The sequence below is a fragment of the Lissotriton helveticus genome, chromosome 1_1 (assembly GCF_964261635.1).
Source record: "Lissotriton helveticus chromosome 1_1, aLisHel1.1, whole genome shotgun sequence".
NCBI classification, from domain to species: domain Eukaryota; kingdom Metazoa; phylum Chordata; class Amphibia; order Caudata; family Salamandridae; genus Lissotriton; species Lissotriton helveticus.
This window is the reverse complement of record NC_136057.1, coordinates 1,678,161,628-1,678,183,797: the sequence shown is the minus strand read 5'-3', so window position 1 is coordinate 1,678,183,797 and position 22,170 is coordinate 1,678,161,628. Positions and strand designations below refer to the sequence as shown.

The window sequence follows — 22,170 nt, the reverse complement described above, 5'->3', positions numbered from 1 at the left end:
CATTGATCGGATGACCTCACGGTCTGCTATCAAATATTTGTGAGTTCCTTTCGTTATTCTTCAGCGCACCCGACTTACCATCCACCGATGCGGGTACCTATGACCACAATGGATCAGGGAGCTAGCTGTAAAAAGAAAGGCAGCAAAATACAAACCCAACAAATAACATTCAAATTCTCTTTGTAAATGACCACGGACAACTGGAAGTTTTAAAATCTTTATCTAATTTAGTAAAATTCAGAAATCATCAAATTCACAGTAATTAAGCAATCGATAATTAGAATAACAGAAAGTACATAGCTAAATAGCAAATAAGTCAGTGCAACCATTTATAAACTAATGGAACCAGGACACATTCAAAATGAAGGATCAGGAATTAGAGCGTTTAAGATGAATCACTAAAATGGGATAGGCTTTGATTAGGACTAGTATTCTAGAATTATCTCAGAGAAAAATGAGACAGGAGTTCGGGACATTTATATAACTATAGGAGAGTCTATGGAGAGAGACACGCTATGCATCAAGGCAAAAGTTCTTTAGACAATTTAAGTAAGGAGGTTCTAGACCATATGAGAAAGTGACAAACTGCAATGCAGAATATAATTTCTAACAGGTAAGGTAACATATGCACACGTTATGAAACCGAAGCGAATAACTTTATGATTCAATGGTTGCGAAAAACATGGAAAAATAACATATGCAAAGGTATGTCTTTATTGAAGCAAAAGACAGGAAATTTAGAAAGGTGCAAGATTCAGAGTTTTCAGAGGAATATTTACCTAGACTGGTGTGGAAACCAAACCCTGGCCACGGGTCAGTTAAGGACAGGAAACCCTCAAGGAAGGATACCCCTCAAATGGACAGCAGGTGCAGAATGGACACCCAGGACAGGACAGGAAACCCTCAGATTAGGAATCAGGACAGGACCCTCAGGACAGGACCCTCAGGACAGGACCAGCACCCGCAGTTCGGAAGCAACGCCTGCGCTCCACCCTCTCTGCAGCTATCGATCAAGACCCCGATTGGGTCAGGGAACTCCCAGCAAAGTGCTCCGCCAGCACTTTATGGTTTAGTAAAACCTTAGTCTATGGTCAAATTTCGGACAGAGTGCTCCGCAGCTCTCTGTATCTTCAGTCACCTATTGAGTGCGTTGGGTCAGTGACAGGTCATCTAAACCAGAGAAGTCGGACAATTTCCCTAGGTGAACCCAGGGTAGATATACTGTTTTGGGACGGTGTACCACCCCCCAATGTTGCAAAGTGTCAGAATCCCTCAATTTGGATTGGTCCTAAGGTAGGGTCTGGGTAACACACCAATCAGAATAGACTATTTGGAGGCTTACTTTGCATCTCTGGGTACCGCCTAGCGAGATTGGGGTTCCCACGAGAAGTCGCAGAGAATACAATGGAAAGAATACATTTCGATACAATAGAACATAATCATGATGCTTTTGCTGGGTGAAGGTGCTCTTTCCCAGGGTGGCTCTGGCATCAACCTTCTTTGGCCTGAGTTCAATGCCGTGGCAGCCTCTAGTGATTCTGCGCAGAAATACCCTCCAAGATGGACTCCCCAGCCCAGCACCCCTCCGAGTCGAGGATACATGAAAAGTAAGCGAAAACAAATTAAAACATAGAAGTGAATGCATGAAAAACACAACATTGGTTTTGTACTTTAAACTTATCATTATAAAAATATACTATGCAGTTTAAACATTAGCAACATATACACAAACAAAAGAGCATCACCACGTTATTCACGAAAGCTGTGTATTACGCATGCGCACCCTTTCCCACCAAACTTATAACTACGTCAGGTCACGTGAGTGTGACTGACGCATGCGCAGAAGCAATTTTCCAAGCGGCGGCCATGTTTTAAGGACATGGATTAGTTGTATTAGAAATACATGTGCAAGCTTCATCTACTTCGTTCGAATATAAAAATAAAAGATTAGTAAGACGAACAAATTTTATTAATTGATTACACACGGGCGAGGTTCATGACTCGAGCAAGTCGCGATGCGAAGCTTGCTCTATCAGGTACATCCTGGGGAGTGCAGTTTATTTGGTCAGTGTCTCTGCCCACTATAGGGGGGGTTTATACCACCGGTAAATAGTTTGTGCCACACAGGGCATTCAGCTCCTCCCAGATGGACATAATTATTGGACAGCAGAAATCCGGAAACGATAATAGGCAATTCAAAGCGGAAAAGATAGAAAGATTTAGAGTCTCTGTACCTCCTCCTTCGATGGGGCCAAGTGGGGTGGCCCGTCCCGTTCTCCTCGGGTCCTCTGAGGGCCACAGAGGGCCCGCCCTTTGCCCGGGCTTCGCCTGGCGTCCCGGAGCAGAGCGCTGCTTTTAGGCGCCTCCTGGAGCTTCCGTGGTGGTGTCAGGAAGCAGCGCCGCCGCTAAGGCTGCCGGGAGATGTAGTCCCGGGGCGGCGGCGCTGTGGACTGCACAAGTTGACTCCTGGCGGTGGCGGCTACAATGGGGGCCTGCTCGCCTCCTCCCTCCTCCAAAACAGTGAGTATCAATGTCCCCCGCGCTCCGCCGAGCAGAGCGCTGCTTTTAGGCGCCTCCTGGCGCTTCCGTGGTGGTGTCAGGAAGCAGCGCCGCCGCTAAGGCTGCCGGGAGATGTAGTCCCGGGGTGGCGGCGCTGTGGACTGCACAAGTTGACTCCTGGCGGTGGCGGCTACAATGGGGGCCTGCTCACCTCCCCCCTCCTCCAAAACAGTGAGTATCAATGTCAATAGTGACTCATAGAGCATAGAGTATCAGGCAGAGGACAAGCAGAAGAGGCCAGTGTATGTCCAGTTGTCACTGGTCAACTGAGCAGCTGCAGGAAAAAGCCTATTGTTACTTGTTGTGCCCCTTTAGCGTTAACAGGAGGTCAGCCATATGACACTTGGAATCCTCTTCTTTTCTTGGGTACAAGAGAGAGCGCAGGTCCAGTCTTCTAGGCTCTTCTCAGGTCTAAGACAGCAGGTTCAGTGCTCTTCTGGTATTCCACAAGTCCAGGAGTCTTTTGAAGTGCCTGGCGATGCAACATTTATACACAATACCAGATGCTTTGCTTCAAACTGCGCACTCACTCACCCTCTTTTTACTCAACATACACCCAATCGCCCTCACTCTATCTTACCTTTGCCTCAAATTGTAAAGCGCTCTGATATCCTCCGGGATCAAGTTCGCGCTATATAAAACTTTATAAATAAATGCCTGGCAGGCAATAACTCTTGGGCACACCCTAAATAATGGTGTAAAAGATCCCGTAATTGGTTAACATTAAATGCATACATGTCCTGCTTTTAAATACCACAAGGCCTACATACTGATGACATAAGTATTTAAAAGGATGGTTTTGACAAATTAAAAGAATTAGTTTGACAGGTTGACTTTGCAGCTTAAAACTAAAACAGGCGGGCTACGAATGGTAGGCTTTCAGTCATGTTTGCAATGTCACTGTAGTGGATGGCACATTTTGTGCTGCAGACCACTAGAGATATTTAATTTACAGGCCCTGGGTACCCTTTGTACCATATACTGAGAATTACAGGTAAGTTAGATATGGCAATCAGGTGTATGCACATTACACCATGTTAAAACGGGGAACACATACACTTCATCATTGGTTGGCAGGGGTAAACTGCACAGAGTTCTTTACCTGTAAAAATATAGGGTCCAACAAAAGGCAACAAATCTGGGGTGACCCTGCAGAAAAGGTAAATTTCCTACAGGGTTTTATCTGTCTTTCTAAAATGTCATAATCTTCTGAAGACAATACATCTGACAACAAGGTAAATGATATCTCTCTTAGCCTTATGCTATCCTGCAACTTCCTACTTCACATACCTGTCTCTATACGAGACCACCACAACAATGCCTAAAAGACCAGTGGTGCCACTTCTGAGGCAAATTTGAAGACAAATTTTCTCTCTATGCTGCCATTCACTTGTGTGATGGTGTCATCTGGAGAACCTTTTGTGTGAAATGAACTTCCATCAAGACATTCCAACCAAGACAATAGTGACCGTTGCCTCGCTCACATGTTGGGGCACGTATATGGATCATCCGCTGATCAGAATGGGGTCCTCAAGTGGTTGTATTACATCGGTCTGCTGGAATTGAGGGCTGTGCATCTAGCCATGAAAATCTTCCTCTCTTCTTTCAGGACAAGCTTCCTGTTTGTCAAGACAGACAATACAACAGTCATGCATTACCAGAATAAGCAGGAAAGTACGAGATCGAGATCCTTTTCCTTGGCAGCTAAAACCGAAGCAGAACAATACAGGTTAATCACAAGTGGGTCTAAAGCAATTCTGTTTTTCTAGACCTCTTCTATGACTGGGGTGTCCCCGAATTAGATTGCAAGAACAGAGACCTCTAATACCAGCAGTAATCATCAACCTGTCACTCAAGAATCAGAAGGATTCTTTTTGCACCAGAGGGGTCTGGTCAGTGGTAGTTTACGCTCCTCCTTCACCTGTCAGGATGACCATACATGAGATTGCTCTGCAAACTGGACCTTCTGCACTATTTCGGGGTAGGGGTGCTGCATCCCAATGTGTCATCTTTGAGTTTGTCTGACAGGCTGCTGAATTCATCCAATATGGACGCTTGCACTTCCCAGAAGATTATATGGACATTTTGAGAGAAGCTAACTGTCTATTCCACAACAGCTTCCTGCTATTTCAAATCTAAGAAAATTGCATCTGGTGTTCTCTGAATAGCTTTTATCCTACTACCTGTCAAGACTAAGCCTTACTACCATATCTTCTTCATTTGGCTAGATCAGGTTTACAGTTCTCTTTGCTTAAAGTTCACATGTTGACCATTACAACCTTAGAAATGTTGTTCAGAAACCTCTTTATTCAAGATCCCAGAAGTCAGATACTTCCTGTAGGGTATTAAAGAAGTTTCTCCCTCAGTACGGAGGCCTTCTACCCCGTGGAAGATAAATAATGTCCTTTCATATCTCCTGGGTGAACAATTTGAACCAGTTCATAAGGCTTCCTTCTAACATATGCAGGGTCAGCTAGATTCAAGCTATATATTCCCATGAAACATGTTTAATATTCCATAGCAAGAGGGTGGTCATTAGGACTCATGCAAAATTCCTATTTTAAATAGTCTCGGATTTTCATGTAAACCAAAGCATTACCTCACAAGTGTTCTTTCTGAACTCCTCTTCTCCAGCAGAAAGGTAACTGCATAAACTTGACTTAAGATGAGTTCAAAAATTCTATCTAGAACAAGCTAAGGGCTTACGGTAATCCTAAAAGTTGTTCGTTAATTATGGCACATTGTGTATAGGTATAGCCACGTCCACAAATCCCTGTCCAGATGGATTGTTTCTTGAATTCTACTTTGTTGCCAAAAACAAATAAAACTTTATCTGGCAAACCACAACCCCATTCTATTAAAGGGTAAGTGGCTACACTGGTGGCTTTACCAGGAATCTATTCATTTTTGAGACCTGCAAAGCTGCCACTAGGTGGTCTCTTCACACCTTCAGTAGACAGTATTGTCTCAAGTCTTAGTCTAAAGCAGATCGCCAAATAGTACAGGCGTTCTTAAGGAATCTTTCTACATAGTTTTCGTTGATTTGTATTTTTCTCTTCCACCACAGTTTTATCTATAGAAGGGCTTGCTATTTTAATCAGTGAAGATGAAATTAATGGAGATCACATATTCAAAACAAGAGAGACAGAAGAATGTAATGGTCTGTCACACGTCGTACCAGAAAAATAGACCTAAACAAAAGGTTTGGTATTTTGTATAGTATTCGCTAAGGAAAATAATTCCATTTGAAAATCAAAGAGTCTCCTTATCAAGGATACATAGGTCCAAACCCATCTAGTTGGCATGCTTCAACATCGGGTCGTGCTCCAGAAAGGATGATGGGCACAATACCCAACGGGCTCCAAACGAGAAGAACTTTTTGGAAATCCTTTCTGTGATCAAAAAGATGCCTTTGAATATAGTATCTGAAGGTCTTTTTGGATCGGACAGAAGTGATTGTTTAAACCCAGATGGGCAAAATTGTTTAAAATTACCTGGGAATAGTATGGAAGCAATCGTATTCTTATAATTATTAACATCTGTAAGGTTAAAAACAAAAGAGTATTTATGTGATTTATTAATGCCTAAAGTCCTGAATTATAAAAAAAAAATGCCCATCTGGGTAATTGGCTTTTGTCAGGGCCAGTCAGAGGAAGGCCTAATCTAAATACAGCTCCTACATGGATGTACAAATTCTGAACAGTCGGGCAAAACACATGCACCCATATAAATAACAATTCTAACACAGAGATTGATGCGGTTAGACTCAAACATCCAGATACCTTTGAGGCTCTTCGGACCTGTTAGAAACAAATAAAGTAACATGAAATCTTATTATTGGCATGGGACCGGGACCCCAAGCTTATGAGGGAAACACTCTGCCAATGTGTATGTGTCAAATTATGGATGCAGATGCAAAGAGACCTCAGGAATTTAACTCGCTTTGCGCCACAAAGAGATGGCACACAGTCTATGCATTACACCAGGGGGACTCCTGTAAGGGGAGTAAGAGAATTCCCATGGACACCACATACATTCCCCCTGTCCGTGGGCACAGTCACTCAGCGACCCCGCCTGCAGGGGGATCTTTGTCACTTATTCTAGCTGGGGGCCACCTGCACTGTGAAAGATGGATCATCTGCTTCAACCAGTCACTCAACCGTCCACTTATGTGCTGCCCCTATAGCAGGTGCAAGTTCACAGTTACCCTTGGGGCAGTGCATTATCTGTGATAGGATACACTGGTCAGGCCTGCACCTGGTGCACCCATTTAAAGCTTTGTCTCGAAGCAGACCAAGGTAGTGTGCCTTATTTGTAAACACAGCCCCAGCGAGGCCATTTCTAATTGAGCGCAGCAGTATCCCACCAGGGAATACCACTCCTTTCAACTTGTAATCGGGGACTAAGATGTGCACTGCCCCAAGCCTAAGTTGTTGTTCTTTTGCAACACTATACTTGTCATTATTTTCTCACCATTTTAAACTTGTTCCTGTCTTCTGCCAACAAGTGAGAGAGAGAGAAAAGGAATCATTTATTTAGACTATAGTCTCTAAAACTACATATGTACACTACAAAAAGAAATACAAGCAAACCACATTAAAATTGATATAGAACATGCAATACCATTAACAAAGGACTTCCTTTAAAAATCTTCACAGGGCACCTGGAACATCAAAAGATTCCAAGCTATACAGCAGTCGATATGCTTCTCTTCTGAGCGGTATGCCAAATTGCACAAAGATCAGGTTTAAAATGAAGCATCTCACCTATAAAGATGTAAACAGTCAATTAATAAATGGTCATTAAGATTCTCACTGCGTAATCCACATGTGAATTGATTGGGTAACTCCAATTGGTAGGGGTAAGCTGAGTTTGCCTGCCACGATTCAAACAAATAACAAGTGGATCTTTTTGTGACCCTATAATCAAAGCCTGCAAATCTGGACTCCCGCACACAAATTTCGTTTAGTTCTTTTTTTGAAAAGAGCAGGGGTTCCTCCACCTTAAAATCTGCAATATTCAAACTCTCTGCTATTCGCAGCATTTGGGCTTTTGCATTTTTTCCCCAATGCAACTCACTATTGCAAATTTCCGTAGCACACAGGGCAGAAATGTTTTGTCCATTAGCACTTAAACGTTTATACCTGAAACGTAAACTTAATTCCCGTGCCACAAAATTCCAAGACTGCTGGCTAGGTTCATACTTACTGTGCCATTACACCTTTCAGGAGCCCGAGTAATTGTTTTAGGCATTTTCCTTCGGTCTTACCCCAATAAAAGTTTGCACTCAGGTATAATATTTCTGCCCTGTCTAAACAACATTGCGGGGAGACCATTGCCCTGTAAGCTGTTTGTAACGGATTCAAGGAAGGCTCTCCAAACTCTTTTTTAAACATCTCTAGGCTCCCTGTTGTCAATCTAGCCAAATATTCATGGCTTCCAGGCAATAATTCCACGTTAATTTTTCATTAAAATGTCTTGCCTGGGAACTTTGATGAGTTAGCTTCTTCCACTATTCTATCCCCAAATAACCAAGTGAAAGGCTTGGACTTCCTCCCAAATATCACAATGTTAGTTTTTACATATTGACAGCTAAGTCCTTTGCCACACAATAGTTGCTCGAAATGTCAAGTATCTGTTGAAGACCCACCTGCGTCAAATCAGCAATTGACAGGTTGTCCGCACATAGGAGGCACAAAACATGCAAATAAAGTTAGTGCCAACACGCACCCATGCCTCGCGCCTTTTTCAATAGGAATCGTCCTTGATAGAGGCCCGTTCATGTCCAGTTCTGCCACTGTCCAATTTTCCTGATGGAAATCTTCTATGATAGCCAGAAGACAGTTATGGATTGCCATATTTCTTCATTTAGCTGACAAAAATTTTCAATTGACTAAATTAAAGGCAGAGTGAAAATCTACAAAGCAAAAGAAAAGGTTACGTGTGGTTTCTATAGTCTTCTTCAACATTGCCCACAGACTGAAACAGTGGTCAATTGTCGAATGGCCCTCTTTAAAACTACTCTGTTCAATGGGGATTAGGTCATTACTCTAGCCATTGATAAACAGGAGGATAGCTTTGGAAAAAAGTTTGGCCCCAACATCTAACACACTAATTAGTTAATAATTATTTGGGTCAGATGGATTGTTTTTCTTAAGAATGGGCTTTATCTCCTTTCCAGCTATCTGGAAAAGTTCCGGTTTCAATTGCTAAAACAAACACCCTTGAAAAATAGTTTGCTCGCCAGTCACAATTTGATTTTAAAATAACTACAGGTAAATAATCCGGGCCTGCTGCCCTCGTAAAATTCGGGTAAGATATTATCCTTTTCAGAGAATTTGCCTTCATATAGCTTACCAAAAACGTATTAGGACGAACCAAAGCACTTCTTCATGGGGTAAGCTTTCTTACAACCCGCATGTACTAACTTTCAGAATTGTTTCATATCTTTTGCCGCTAACACTCCTATAATTTCAGCCCAATTTGCTCTGTCATATACATTTTTCTTTACCTATATCTGTATCCAATATTCCTTTTTCGCCACAGATGGAGTCTCCCTTCGTGGACTTTTTTGACCATAGGTTACAAACAATTTACCACCTCAGATATAACCTGTTTGTACCACGTCAAAATATCCTCATAATTTTTCACTTTAATATTGGATACCTGGGTAGCTTGATACTAGGTCAACATTTCGACATACTTATCTATCCGTGTTGTTGAGTGTTTGGGGAAGAAAGTTTCTAAGGGGATCACAGTTTGCCTTAGGTGAAAGTTAAAGTGAAGTTCTGGTTTTAGCTTCCAATGGTCACTCCTACAGATTTTCAACACTATAAAACTGTTGCACAGCTCAAAGGTCCAAGGGCCTCATTTACGAAAAAATTGGCGTAAGGCAGTGCCTGAAAGCTTTTTTGCTGCAATGCCACATGCCAATTTGAAAGGGTAGGAATGCACCGTATTTACGAGATACAGTGCATTCCTGTCTTTTCAGCTGGTGCACAATTTAGTGCCTAGCACCAACACAGGCCCCCTTGCACCATGATGCAAAGGTGGCTGCAATGTTGGCAGGATTGTTTTTGTCCAGGGAGGGACACCTTCCAGCACAAAAACAATCCAGAGAGACATTTTCCTTATAGTATGTGTGCTGCAGAATGCAGCACACATGGAAAGAGGAAAAAACGTGGAGAAATGAAAAAAAAATTCTTTGTTACACCTGTTCTAGGGAGAGTAAGGTTTTGACCTGCCCCCGCTTTACATGATTTTGTAAATCTGCGGGCAGTGTCAAATTCCATGGGTATTGCGTGGGAACACCCCCTGCAACACCTCCTTGATGCAGAGTAAGGAAACGCAGCACTTTGCGCTGCCTGCCTTACTCCATATCTATGTGGCCATGCAAAGCCATGCAGGGTGGCTTTTCACCGCCTCATAGATACGATTAAGAGGACTGCGCCACCCGAGCGTCAGAAAAGTGACACTCCAGCAGTGCAGGTCTCTTGTAAATAAGCCCCCAAATTTGGATAAATATATAATCTATTGAACACTTATGCTTTTCTCTTATAAAGGTGTGTGCCGCAGGGTATTCCCCCAGAAGCAGCTGCTTAGACATATAATACTAACCTTAGCTAAACACAGTAGAAGCAACTGTGCCTTTGTCTTTTGGGCTCAGTTAGGGAATATTGTCTGCAGAATCTTACATGCTTCAAGGATTTCCATCTGATTTTCATCAACCACAACAAGGGAAGGACACTAACAGTGCCGTGGTTCACATAGGCAATCATCACAATTAATTTATCAGTGGAATCGGTATACCTTTATACAAATTTACCAGACACACCTACACCCTGTAATAGCTAGTATTAATTAACCTAGCCTCTTTGGCACATTTCATAGAAATCAAAGGCCTCAGATAGACATCTTGAGCCAACTTTAATTGCATTGTTTCTATATTTATTTATTTATGTTTTTATTTACGGTTCAGAACTTCACTAGCCCACCATGTCTCCTGTAAACAATATCATTCTTGTCCCACACCTGAGACCTGCTACCTTTACTAACCGTTTTACACCATGTGCATTCCAGGAGAAAGCATCCATGTTACCTGGTGATCCTGCTACCTAATCCACTCTAGACAACCAAGACAAATCATCCTCTTGAAAAGAGCTTAGACATGCAAATCGGTTATTGAGGGGTAGGGACTCATCTTCTTTGTTATTTTTCTTGCTATTGGGAAGGGGCATGTAAAGGGCGTCCCTTCCTAATAGTGTGTCGCACTGGTATGTATGAATGTTTTCCGACCCACAATGCAGCTGCAAAACACTTGCAGATTACCACCAATTTCAAGTTTGTGGTAAGCCATACGCAAATGGGAAGGGGTCCCCAAGGGACCCGTTCCCTTTTGTGAATGGGGTGCCAACATTTTGTCAGAGCTGGCAGTGGTCCCACGGACCAATGGCCACTGTAAAAAAATTAAAAGAAAACTTTTCAATTTTTTCCTGAAATGTATCCCATTTCTTATTATTATTATTATTATTAACTTTTTCTCCTTTTAACTGCTAGCTGATAATGTTTTTGATGGCCTTAGAACAACGCTTGAAAGTAATTGGTCACCTCTAGATTTAATAAGACCATCATTTTATCTTTAACCTCTGTTTTAAACTGTATTTGATGAATTTTACCTTCTCTTTTGATATTGAATACTAACTGTAAGGATATTTGTTATGGTTTTAATTAACTAAACAATAAAGTTTACTTACTTACTTACTTACCGTATCCCATTTCTAACGGAAACTGGCTTTTTTTTTTTTTAAACTGCTTCCAGCAGGCCACCATCCCTGTGAGTGCCAGCCAATACCAATGGGTCGCAAATTGCAACCTGCCTCATGAATATCAATGAAGCAGGTCCCTTATGACCCATTTGGGAATCACAAACAGTGTCGGAGACACTGTTGTACATCAGGTTTTGCAACTCACACATTGCAAGTAGCTAGAAATCGCAATTTGCGTGTCGCAAAACCTAACGGTGACCCAAAGCTCGGATTGCAGTGGGCGGTGTTAGGCAGCATTGGGCGATGGATGGGTGGGCACAAGCAAGTGGTGTAGCGCCACCTGCCAACAAGGTAATTAGGGGGCATATTAGCAAGGGCAATATTGCCGTTTTAGCTGGACTTTTCCCCGCAAAAGCAGTGATATTTTTATTGCCCTATTAGCAAGCTGTCGCTAACAGCAGTTAGCGACAGCTTTTAGGCGATAGCTACAGGTTTGGGGCCCGCTTTGCATTTCAGCGATATTTATCGCTAATGACATGCAAAGTGGGCGTACCCAAGCTTTCACCTGTTAGCAAGGCAGGCGAAGCGATAAAAATAATCGCGCTAAGTGCGATTATCTCTATAAACTAACGCCTGCTAAAAAGTTGACTTACCTGTATAGTCAATGGGGGTGGATTATCAGATTAAGCCCCCATTGGCGTTAATGAGAGAATATCGCAGGATTTCCAGCGATATTCTCGCATTTCGCCGCTATCGCTGGATATTTTAGCACAATGGAGAAAAACTTTGCTAATAGCATGTTTTCTCCGCTAAAATATCCAGTGATAGCCAGCGATAAAAAAAAAGTCGCTAACCCCGTTTAGCGATAAATATCGCTATTTCTTGCTAATAGGCCCCTCAGTGTTTGCCCTGTATGAACATTCTAAGATTCCAGGTGTTCCTGGACAACATTCTAAGGATGAAATTGTCCCCTTAGGCGATTTTAGGATCGTTTTTGTTCGCATGTGACATTCAATTATTACAATTCTTTTTGCCTGTATTCGAAACATATTATCATCATCGACCAAGTCTCCTCCCCTAGCATTTTAAGGCTGAATTGATCATCAGCCAAAATCCTAAACTTACTATTGTTCGCTTTAAACTTTCAATTATTTTGTACAAACATTCTAAAGTTACCAGTTGCTTTCTGTTAACATTCTAACCTTACAACGGATTACTATTCAATGGTACCCTTCCAAGTTTATACTTTTTCTATGTTAGCATTTTAATATTATAGTTGCTCTCTAACAAGAGTGCCTACTCACAATTTAAAACATTTTTAAAAGATCATTTTTATCTGCTAGCATTCCACGCTTGTAGCTGTTTTCTGCTAAATATTATATCTTGTACCTGTTTGTCATTATTCTAAATGTGCATTTGTTTTCTGCCAGCACTCTAAACTTGCAATTATTTTTAGCCAATTGCTAAAATGTCAGTGTGTCTCTTCCCCATGCCAACATTCCACTATGCTCAGCCATCATTCAAAGCTTGTATTTGTTCTCTGTCAACATTCAGACTTATTGGTGTTTTGTGCATTCTAAAATTGCAGTTGCCATTTAGTAATTTGTCTCAAAATATTCAGAATGCAAGATTTTTTTGCAGGTGCCCCAACCTTGAGATATTATTTGGCAATACAAACATTACATTTTAATTGTTTTTCACTACTTCACGGGCTTCTGAGTTGACTTTGTGTTTCGTTCCTCAAGAACCACTCGCTGCAGGCCCGAGGATTGAGAAACGTCATCATTCCAAGCACCAGTGCGCCATCGCCCTCACACATTAGTCTGGACTTCGCTGAATCCATGGGTACCACGTCCGGGACGATCACTAATGGGGTTTCCCAGTGTGATTCTTCACGAAGGGTAAGTAGAGGAAAGGGTTCATTCTTGTTACCCCAGCTTGCATTAGAAAATGTGTACAAATGCCTCAAATTAATCCTACAACCCTAGTGTAGGATCCTCTGTGTCTTGATGCAAATGTACTCTATTTTTACCCGCTGGTTTTTTGGGTACTGTGGGCCTCATTTATGAGGTCTTGCGTCAGTCTTGCGCTTCCGATGCGTTGCTTTTTGTGACGCATCGGCGGCGTAAAACATGCCTCCTGTTGCGCACTATTTACAAAGTGACGCGTCTAAGCAGATGCGTCACTTTGTAAGCCCCTGCGCTACATTATACCTGCGTCAGGTATAATGTATGCAGGAGGGGCGTTCCCCTGTAAAAAGCCTCGTAGAAGTGACGCAGTGAGATCTATGAGATTTCACTGCATCACTTCTAGGACGCCGTTGCGTCAAAATCTTGCGCCTGCCTCACAGCAGGTGTAAGACTGACGCAGGCCCTTTCACATGGGGCTTGCCCCATGTGAAAGGACGCATTGCTGGAGTTGCGTCACTTTTCTGACACACTCCAGCAATGCGTCTCTTTTGTGCTTACAGATACGTCAGAAATACTGACGTATCTATAACTCCTTGCGACATGATGCGTCATACATTAAATATGACGCATCAGGTATGTCGCAAGAAGTGTGCTCTGAGAAGTGACGCATCGCTGCTTTCAAGCAGCGATGCGTAATTTCTCATAAATGAGGCCCTGTATCTTTTACTTGAGGCATCAGCGCAAGTATCTACAAATCTATGCGAGGATTCAAGACAATGTCTTCTAAAAGGTGGAAAGTTATTGAATTTTCATTGGGGGAACCATTTTCTTACCTCCCATTGACTGAACGAATGACCACTTCTGTTTACAAGGAGTCAAGTTTCTGTCAGTCCCATTTGGGAGAAATTTAACATGAAAACTAATAGGAGAAAGCTGCAGCAGCTGCAATATTTACAACTGTGAAGACAAGCCGAACGATAAACATAAGTGATGCAAAATAAAGGGAAACTGGATGATATAGTCTATAATTCCCATGAGCGAGCCTACAAATGCAAAGTTCAGGAGCGCGAATAAAGACGAATGAGCAAGAAGCAGACAATTGTGGTAAATGCTGCTTTGAGTTTGTGAGCGCTAACTCTGACCTATTTTTAGGAGGCCTAGAGATAGCTTTACCTGTTTCTCCAGTATCATGCAATAAAAAAAGCCCTTTTCATTAACAGTCTGTTCGGCTGGCATTTACGTTTTGATTTCACCCACCACATCATACACACAAAAAATGAAGTGTACCTCAGTGTCAGGGCTCGCGGGCCAATAATTTACTTTTTCAATTATTCTTTTTTCATATTCGTTATCTTTTTAATTTTATTTATTCACCCACTTATATTCGAACTATATATTCAGGTTACTGTATTTCAAAGCCAAATAGTACAGTTTATTTGAACCAATATGGGTAATATTTCCTGTGATGTGTATTAAAACTATAAAGAGTTCTAAGTAAACTTGTCTGCTAAAAATCACCCGTAGTCCTCCTTTAAAATTATAAGCAATTGTTATTTATTTTTTAAATTTTTAATTGCAAGTATGTATCCACCACATTTATTCGGCTGCGTGCCTTCTTTTTAAATTGTTTTCATTTCATATGTTTTTTACCATTGAGCATCATTGAATCAGCTTATCTGATAAAGACTTCTAGCCACAGATTCCTTCACGTTGAATTATCCCCATGCATGAGACTGGATCCGAAAACTTTTTGGCACAGCATCCCTGCGTGCCGGGGGTGGGGCGACATCACGCGACTCCGCCCAGGCGTCGTCCGCACACGTGACGTCAGCGAGGTCACATAAGCCCCACCCCGGCACGCCTACGTCAGTTTTTTCCTTTTCCGCGTGCAACGCAGATCTGGTCTTGCTGCGGGCCTGTTTGGGGGGCCCCTTTTTTCTTCACCAATTGTCTTCTTCTGGTGGGACAGTGTGCGAATGCCTTTGGGCTTTAAAACTTGCACGCCGTGTGGGCGTCTTATGTCGGCGACGGACCCTTATCTCATTTGTATGTGGTGCTTGGGGGAGGATCACGGCACCACTGATTGTGAGGCGTGTAAGCAGTTGAAGCCGAAGTCGCGGCAGGAGCGCAAGCATGAAACTCCTGTCAGCGCGTCTCTCCAGGTCGACCTCCTCCCCTCGATCAGGTTCAGCAGACGGCTTCAGATACGGCTGTGGTCATCGTCCCCGCCCTTCTCCGATGTCGCGAGAGCGTCACTCCTTGGTGCGTAAGTGTTGCAGTTTGTCCCTGGGGGCTGGTGTTCGGCCCTCCAGGGGCGTGGACTCTCCGCGGGTGATGTGGCTCCGCGTGTCGTTCTCCTATCCACCGTTTCCCGTGAGGTGGCATTGAGAGTCCAGATGGAGACATACGCGGCGGCTTTGCAGGCCTCGCTGGCTTCTCCTCCTTCTTCTCTTCCTGGGGCGTTGGCGGATCCCTTGCCTCCCACTGGGCCCTCCGCGGCGGCGGCCCCGGCGCCGACTGGTTCAGATCCAGGCTTCGAGGATGTGGTGCTGTTAGGGTGTGGCTCCTCTGGAGTCCCTCCTTAATGCCTTGGCGCCTCTGCCTCATCGCAAACTCCTGTGGGAGTCCCTGTGGTGTCGTGGGAGGTCGCCGGGGCTTGGGTCGCATCCCTGACCCCCGCTCGGCCCTCTGGGCAGGCGAAGGCCTCGTCCAAAGTTGAGCTGATGCCGTCAAGGCGCCGGTGTCTGCTTTGGGCAGCGCCACAAGGGTCGGTGACCTCTTCTTGTCCCGCTGTGGACCGAGGTGGGGTGGGGACTCGCTCCTCCCCGCAGGCGGCTGCCTTGTCGGAGGGCGAGTGGGAGGTTGAGTCGTCTCTGGCGCAACCACATGGGTCGCCGGACCGCCTCCACAACATTCTGGGCCGAGGCTGGCGGAGAACTTCGGGTCACTCCCCGGGTCCCTCTTGTCTCTCCACGCAGGCGGCTGCCTCAGCGGAGGTTGAGTCGGCGCCATTCCGGCGCCACCCTTTGGCCACTTCGGCTCCGGTCCCCAGTGTGGTCTCTCCTTCGGCTCCGGATGGTGCTGGCGCCCTACCTCAGGGTGTGGATTCCACTGCTCCACACGGAGGTCGTGCACGGATCCGTCTTCGGACGCTCCCTCTTTGGACGCTAGCTGCATTTTGGTGTCCTCTTCCCCGGAGCCTGGCTGCCGCGTGGTGTCTTTTTCACCAGCGTGGAAGGGTGGCTTCCTGCCTTTTCTGAGGCCGAGGTGCTCGTCGGAGGAGCGGCAGGTACCCCATTCTACGGTGCCTTCTGGCTTTCAGGTCTGGCCCTTGCCAGCCCCGCTTGGCTTCAGGGACGGCCGTCTTAGTCTACAGCCGTCATCCACGGAGGAGCTGATTTCTTCTCCGCAGGGCCCTACGGAGGCGGGTGCGGCCTTCGCTCATGCGGTGTCCACAGCCGTGGGCATTCTGCATATGGGTGACCCGATTGCTCATTTCCCGGTGGCCCATCTCTTGGAGGTTCTCCACCAGGGCTCTGGCGGGAGGGAGATCGTACTCCCCTTTGAGGGTTCGCTCCTCTCTGCCCTGGAAGGAGCTTGGAGGCGTCCGCCCATCGGGAGATCCGGTGCCTCAACACCTTCTGCACCGTCACCTTCCGGCGCCACGTGCCTCTCCCTCCACCACTCTGCCGAAAGTGCACTCAAGAGGACCGCTTTTCCCTCCCTGCCGCCACTGTTGACTCCGCCGTCCCGGGAGGCCCGCTGGCTGGACTCTTGGGGGCGCAACATGTTCACCTCAACCAGTGCTGCCCTGAGGGCCCTTAACACCTTGTGTGTATTGGTGAGGGCCTCCTCTTGTTTGTGGGACTCAGCGGAGTCTCTCGGATCTGCGGCTTCCCAGGTGACTGTTCAGGTGGACTTCCGCATCATGCTTTGGATGGCTGGGAGCTGGCAGCGTTTATTCTCCGCTCCGCCCTGGACATCTCAGGGGTGTTGGCCCGGGCCATGGCTTCCTCAGTCGCCCTCCGTCGCCATGCTTGGTTTCGGGACTGCGTGTTCCCTGAGAATATTCGGGAGTGGTTCATTGATCTTCCGTTTGATGGCAGCTTGTTGTTCCATGCCCCGGCTGATTCTGCCATCCAGAGGTTCCTGGCTGGGCTCTGTCCTCCTCCTCCACCTCCTACTCCTCCTCCGCCTTATTCTCCTCCTCCTCCTTCCCCTATTCAGTGACTGCTGAGTTGAGCTGGGTTTGGGCTTTTTGAATGCCCTGGCTGTAGTTAGTGTTTGCTGGCCATTGAGTCCTTCTTACTGGGACTTTGGCATTGTTGGCTGCTGGACGGCCCTTGTTGACTGTGTGTGTGTGTTTTTTGCTGGAATAGTACACAGATTCGGCCCTGAGATTAGGCCTTCTGTTTTTCTTTGGGCTGATGTCAAGCCTTCCACGCGGCTGTTTTTTCCTGTGACGCTTTGCTTTCTCCTCAGCTGCGGAAGTTCTTCCAAAGAGGGTTCCTGTGTTTTGGGATTTACTGTACCCTGGGTGGGGTAGTGGTAGCTATTATATAGCTATGCTCTGCTGAGGAGTGCTAGTTGCCTTCGGGTGCCTGTTCTCCTTGGCGTTTCCGTATGTTGCTTTGCTTCTTGTGGTTGTGTGCGCGGCCCTTGTAGGAGTAGGTCCGGCCATTTCCTCTGCATTCATGCTCTTGTGCTGAGAGCTGGGAAGCTTCAGTGTCTTCGTGCTTCTGGCGGCTTATGGTTATAGCTACCATTCTGGCTGGCCTGTTGCCTTCCCTCTGGGTGGGCTCGCCTCTTTCCTTGGATTTCCTTGGACCCTCTGGACTTCTTCTTCATGTTCCTCTGCCTGTCCTGGCATTGGGTGGAAGTTCTGTTGCCCTAGGGGTGGAGTGGGATGCTTCGGCCTCTCCGTCCTTGCCCTGGGTTCCTCTGTTGTGAGTGTGTGGGCCTCCACTCTTCCTTCTTCCTCCTACATCCCTTCTGGGGCTGCTGGCGTTTGACTTGTGAGGGTCCTCTTGCATGGTAGGGTCGAGGTTACCTCCCTGGTCCACAGGTCTGGTCCTCTGTGGGCCTTCTGTTCTGTCCAGTCTGGTGGGGTCCTTTCACAGACCCTCCTTCCCCATGGTATTTGCTAGGGTATCTATTCTACGTGAAGGAATCTGCGGCTATTAGTCTCCATCAGATGTACAAGTTACTTACCTTCGGTAACGATGTATCTGATAGAGACGATTCTAGCCGCAGATTCCTTCACGGCCTGCCCTTCCTCCCCGTTCTGCGAGGACCCCTAGGCTGGTCCTTGGTACTCGCCTCCCTTGGGGGGGCCATGTCTTCTGTGGATGCCTTCTTTTGCTCTTGATGGTGGCTCCATCTGATTGCTGTTCTTTCCTCCTCTTGGTTCTGGGAAGGTAAAGTTCTGGTGCTCCTATGTCCCGCTGTTCTGGCTGCTCCAGATCGGGGAGGTTTGCATCCAATATCTCCATTCCCTCCCTTCCTCTTGCTGCTAGGGGCCTGGCCCCTCTACCTCCTCTGGGTTGGGGGCATCTGGTCATGCCTTACCCTTGATTCTTGGGGTGGATGCCCTCTAGGCTAGGGTGGCTGGAGGTTGGTTGTTCCTACCTGTTGGGACTGTCTCCCCTTCCTTGTTTCGGGGTGTGATTGTAGGCCTGCTACATGTGTCATGACTTTATGCAGGTTACCTGTCTCCGGGGGTGACTTGGGGGGTTGCTGTCTATGTATTGGCGGGGTGGCTGCTCAGGGCTCTGCTCTGTTCTTCCTATCTCTGTCTGCCCTTGGACACTGCAGTGTTGCACTGTTCTTTATGGGGTGCTTTTTGTATACTCTTACGCACACTGTTCCCATGCTCCCACAGTTTTTTGTTTGGTGGCTCCGCGTTGTGGTGCGGAAAAGTTCTCAGAAGAAAACTGACGTAGGCGCGCCGGGGTGGGGCTTATGTGACCTCGCTGACGTCACATGCGTGGACGACGCCTGGGCGGAGTCGTGTGATGTCACTCCGCCCCCCGCGCGCAGGGATGCTGTGGCAAAAAGTTTCCGTATCCAGTCTCATGCCTGGGGATAATTCTACGTGAAGGAATCTGCGGCTAGAATCGTCTCTACCAGATACATCATTACCGAAGGTATGTAACTCGTACAACATGGCCATTCCCTTTGCCTTTGCCAGTGCGTCATAGATAGTTAGAATTGTTATTCTACACCTCTTGTATCACATACTGTGCTTTGAGAGTCTTCTATAAACCTGTCACAGCTGTTTTTAATCCACCTTTTCCCAGGCATCTACATAACATGAATGTTAAACCCTTCCACTAATCCGGTATGAATTTACAGAGTGCACTACAACATTGAGGGAATTGTTAAACTGTTAAGAATTCTTCAAAAAGCTGAACCATTCGTATTGAGTACCCCCGCTCATATCCAGGCTGGGGGATACTGACTGCCAATGTAAATTGTATCAATTGTTTTGCTCAACTCTCAAAAATCAGCAAACCCATTTGTCCGTTTAATTCCATTGTGACATAAGACATATTTTTATTACGTGCCTTAGACGTTCCTGATTTGGAACGCTAAATTATTTTGCAGTTCCAACCCTTTCTCTGCCCTCGGGCAGTTTGCTCATATTTGCACATGCATTCTATGTTATGCATGCACATCTTAAATATTTTTTGTGAGTTGCGTGCATTTGATGCTCACGCTATTTTTACATTTTTAAAGTCACATATCCATTTGTGTTCAAGGATAGATATATCACCAAAGTTCCTAACAAATCCTCAATAAAGGTATATGGTGTGATTCTTTGGTGAATACGAAGACAAGTGTCTACATGCCAAACAGTAGCTCATAAAGTATTTTAAAAGTCTGAGACAAAACCCAAAAAGTTGAGCACATTTTGGAAATGTGTAACTCCAGAAAGGCTCAAAAGAAAAAGAACATTTAAAAAAAAAAGGAGTCAGGAATCAAAATAAGTTCATAGATATCAGTGTTTATTCTATCATTCTACCCGTAGAAGCTGGGGAGTGCTCCTAAACTTGTTCTTTGAGAGATTCAGGCCCTTGAATGCTTGCCTGTGGACCTTTCTCTTCTGCCTCTGCCCATATTGGGACTCTTACAAAACCAACTGGCTGCTCTGCCATGTTTTATATTTTCACATTTGAAAAACTGAAGACTCAGGATTCCCTTTGGTATTTTGACTTAATTTTTTCCAAAGGTCAACATTTAGTCTCAAAATTCTATGCATGCATGTACATAAACTACCAACAACTAAAGTGACTTGCCATATGTGTAGTCATTGAATACGTAGCTCCCTGAATACGTAATCTGAATCTTGAACCTCCTTAAGGTCTGCATTCTAAGGAGCAGTTTACCATACAGAGTGAGAGTGCCATCTAGTAATTCTATCTCCAATTAAATAAACTATGCATCCCCACCTCGAACACCACAACTTTAGAGCTCTTTAAGCTTGAGTCACCCCTCAACCTGGCCTGTCCAGCAATCCAGAAGCTATCATTGGCGCAGATTGTCTACAAGTGCTGGTACGAGCTAAGAGACATTTGAGGAACATTAAAAAAGAGAGGTAGCAAGCTCAATTCACCTTCATAATCCCAAATAGCTAAGTCTCATTTTCTTAGAGCAATCTGTAGAAATCTTACCCAGTAGATAGTCTCTTTTCTATAGCAAATATCTTAGTACTTTCTTGTGACTCATTCTTAATATTAGATTTTATATACGTTTATCATTTCTGACTACAGTATTACTTTGAAATGTACCACTATTTATGCATAACCAAAGATTGATGCCAGATTTCAAAGTAGTTGCTGTAATGTGCAGTGTGATGGTGCTGATTACAGTGGCCTGCAAGGCTGCAATGCATTGCAGTGCTGCTACACTGTGCCTTTATGGACTACACAAAAATGCCTGATAGTCATGCTGGGGTACTGTGGTTCTAACTGGAGCAATGAGAAGAACATGCTTGACTACAATTCAAAGCAGATATTATGCCAATACCTTAGTGAGGGCTTAGGTCTCTGGTGACGAGAGAGTTACAGAAAGAGTCCCTTGTAAGTGTGGGCACGATAGAGGTGTGATTTGTGCCACTCATACTCCACATTTGTATGGTGGTATCTTGCAAAAGTTGGGTGAAGTCAAAATATTCCCCTGAGGGTTGTCAAGGAACACATTTCTACCTTGTTTAGATATGATCTAGCATAGATTGGTCAATATTAGACAATGATGCTGACAGAAATACATTCAGTGTGAACTTTCAAAAGACTAAGGTAATAATATATGAATGAAGAGTCTTAGGACAAATTGAGTTAGAAGGACTTACACATTACCAATATCTGGAGCTTGTTGAAAATCAGATATCATAGGTAGACTTGCCCTTGAAAAGGGGAATAACATCCCATGCTAGGTTAGGTGGCCTCAATATGTTCAGTAGCAAATTTGGAAGGTTGTTTTTAGGAAGTTTTATTACGGCATAGATGGCTAAGTCATTACCAGCCTTGTGTTGCTCAGTGAATGTCTTCATGATGTGTAAAGTGAGATGTTTACCAGTACCCTCGGGTAGAAAGCATTTAGCCTCTTGAGAACTTCCCACACACAGAGGTCTTTTATTGACAATTTTGCTGTTTTTTCCACAATCCCTAGGTCAATTATTTCATAAAGGGAGTGTCAGACCTGTCAGCCCTAGGGTGGTCTTACCCCAAAAATATTTAGGTTTCAAAATGTGGTGCCTGTCACAGGCAGTTATCTGCGACAGACCCACACTTAGTTTGTCTGTGATTCTTGGAGAGGGACCACGGCTCCAAGACTTGTGAGGACTGCCACGCCCTACACCCAAAGGTACTGAGGAAGCATTCCCTCAAGCTCTTCCTCACGTGGCATTGGACGACCCTGCAGCGTTCAGGATCCTG

At 44.9% G+C, this 22,170-nt stretch overlaps 1 protein-coding gene across 2 annotated transcripts in view; it reads left to right on the top strand.

Moving 5' to 3' along the window:
• ARHGEF25 (Rho guanine nucleotide exchange factor 25) overlaps positions 1 to 22,170 on the top strand; it is an 896,541-nt gene that overhangs the window by 837,747 nt on the left and 36,624 nt on the right. For both annotated transcript variants that reach the window (XM_078688964.1, XM_078688966.1), the window contains one exon: positions 13,070 to 13,225. In XM_078688964.1, coding sequence (XP_078545090.1) covers positions 13,070 to 13,225 — 156 coding nt within the window. The remainder of the gene's footprint in view (positions 1 to 13,069; positions 13,226 to 22,170) is intronic.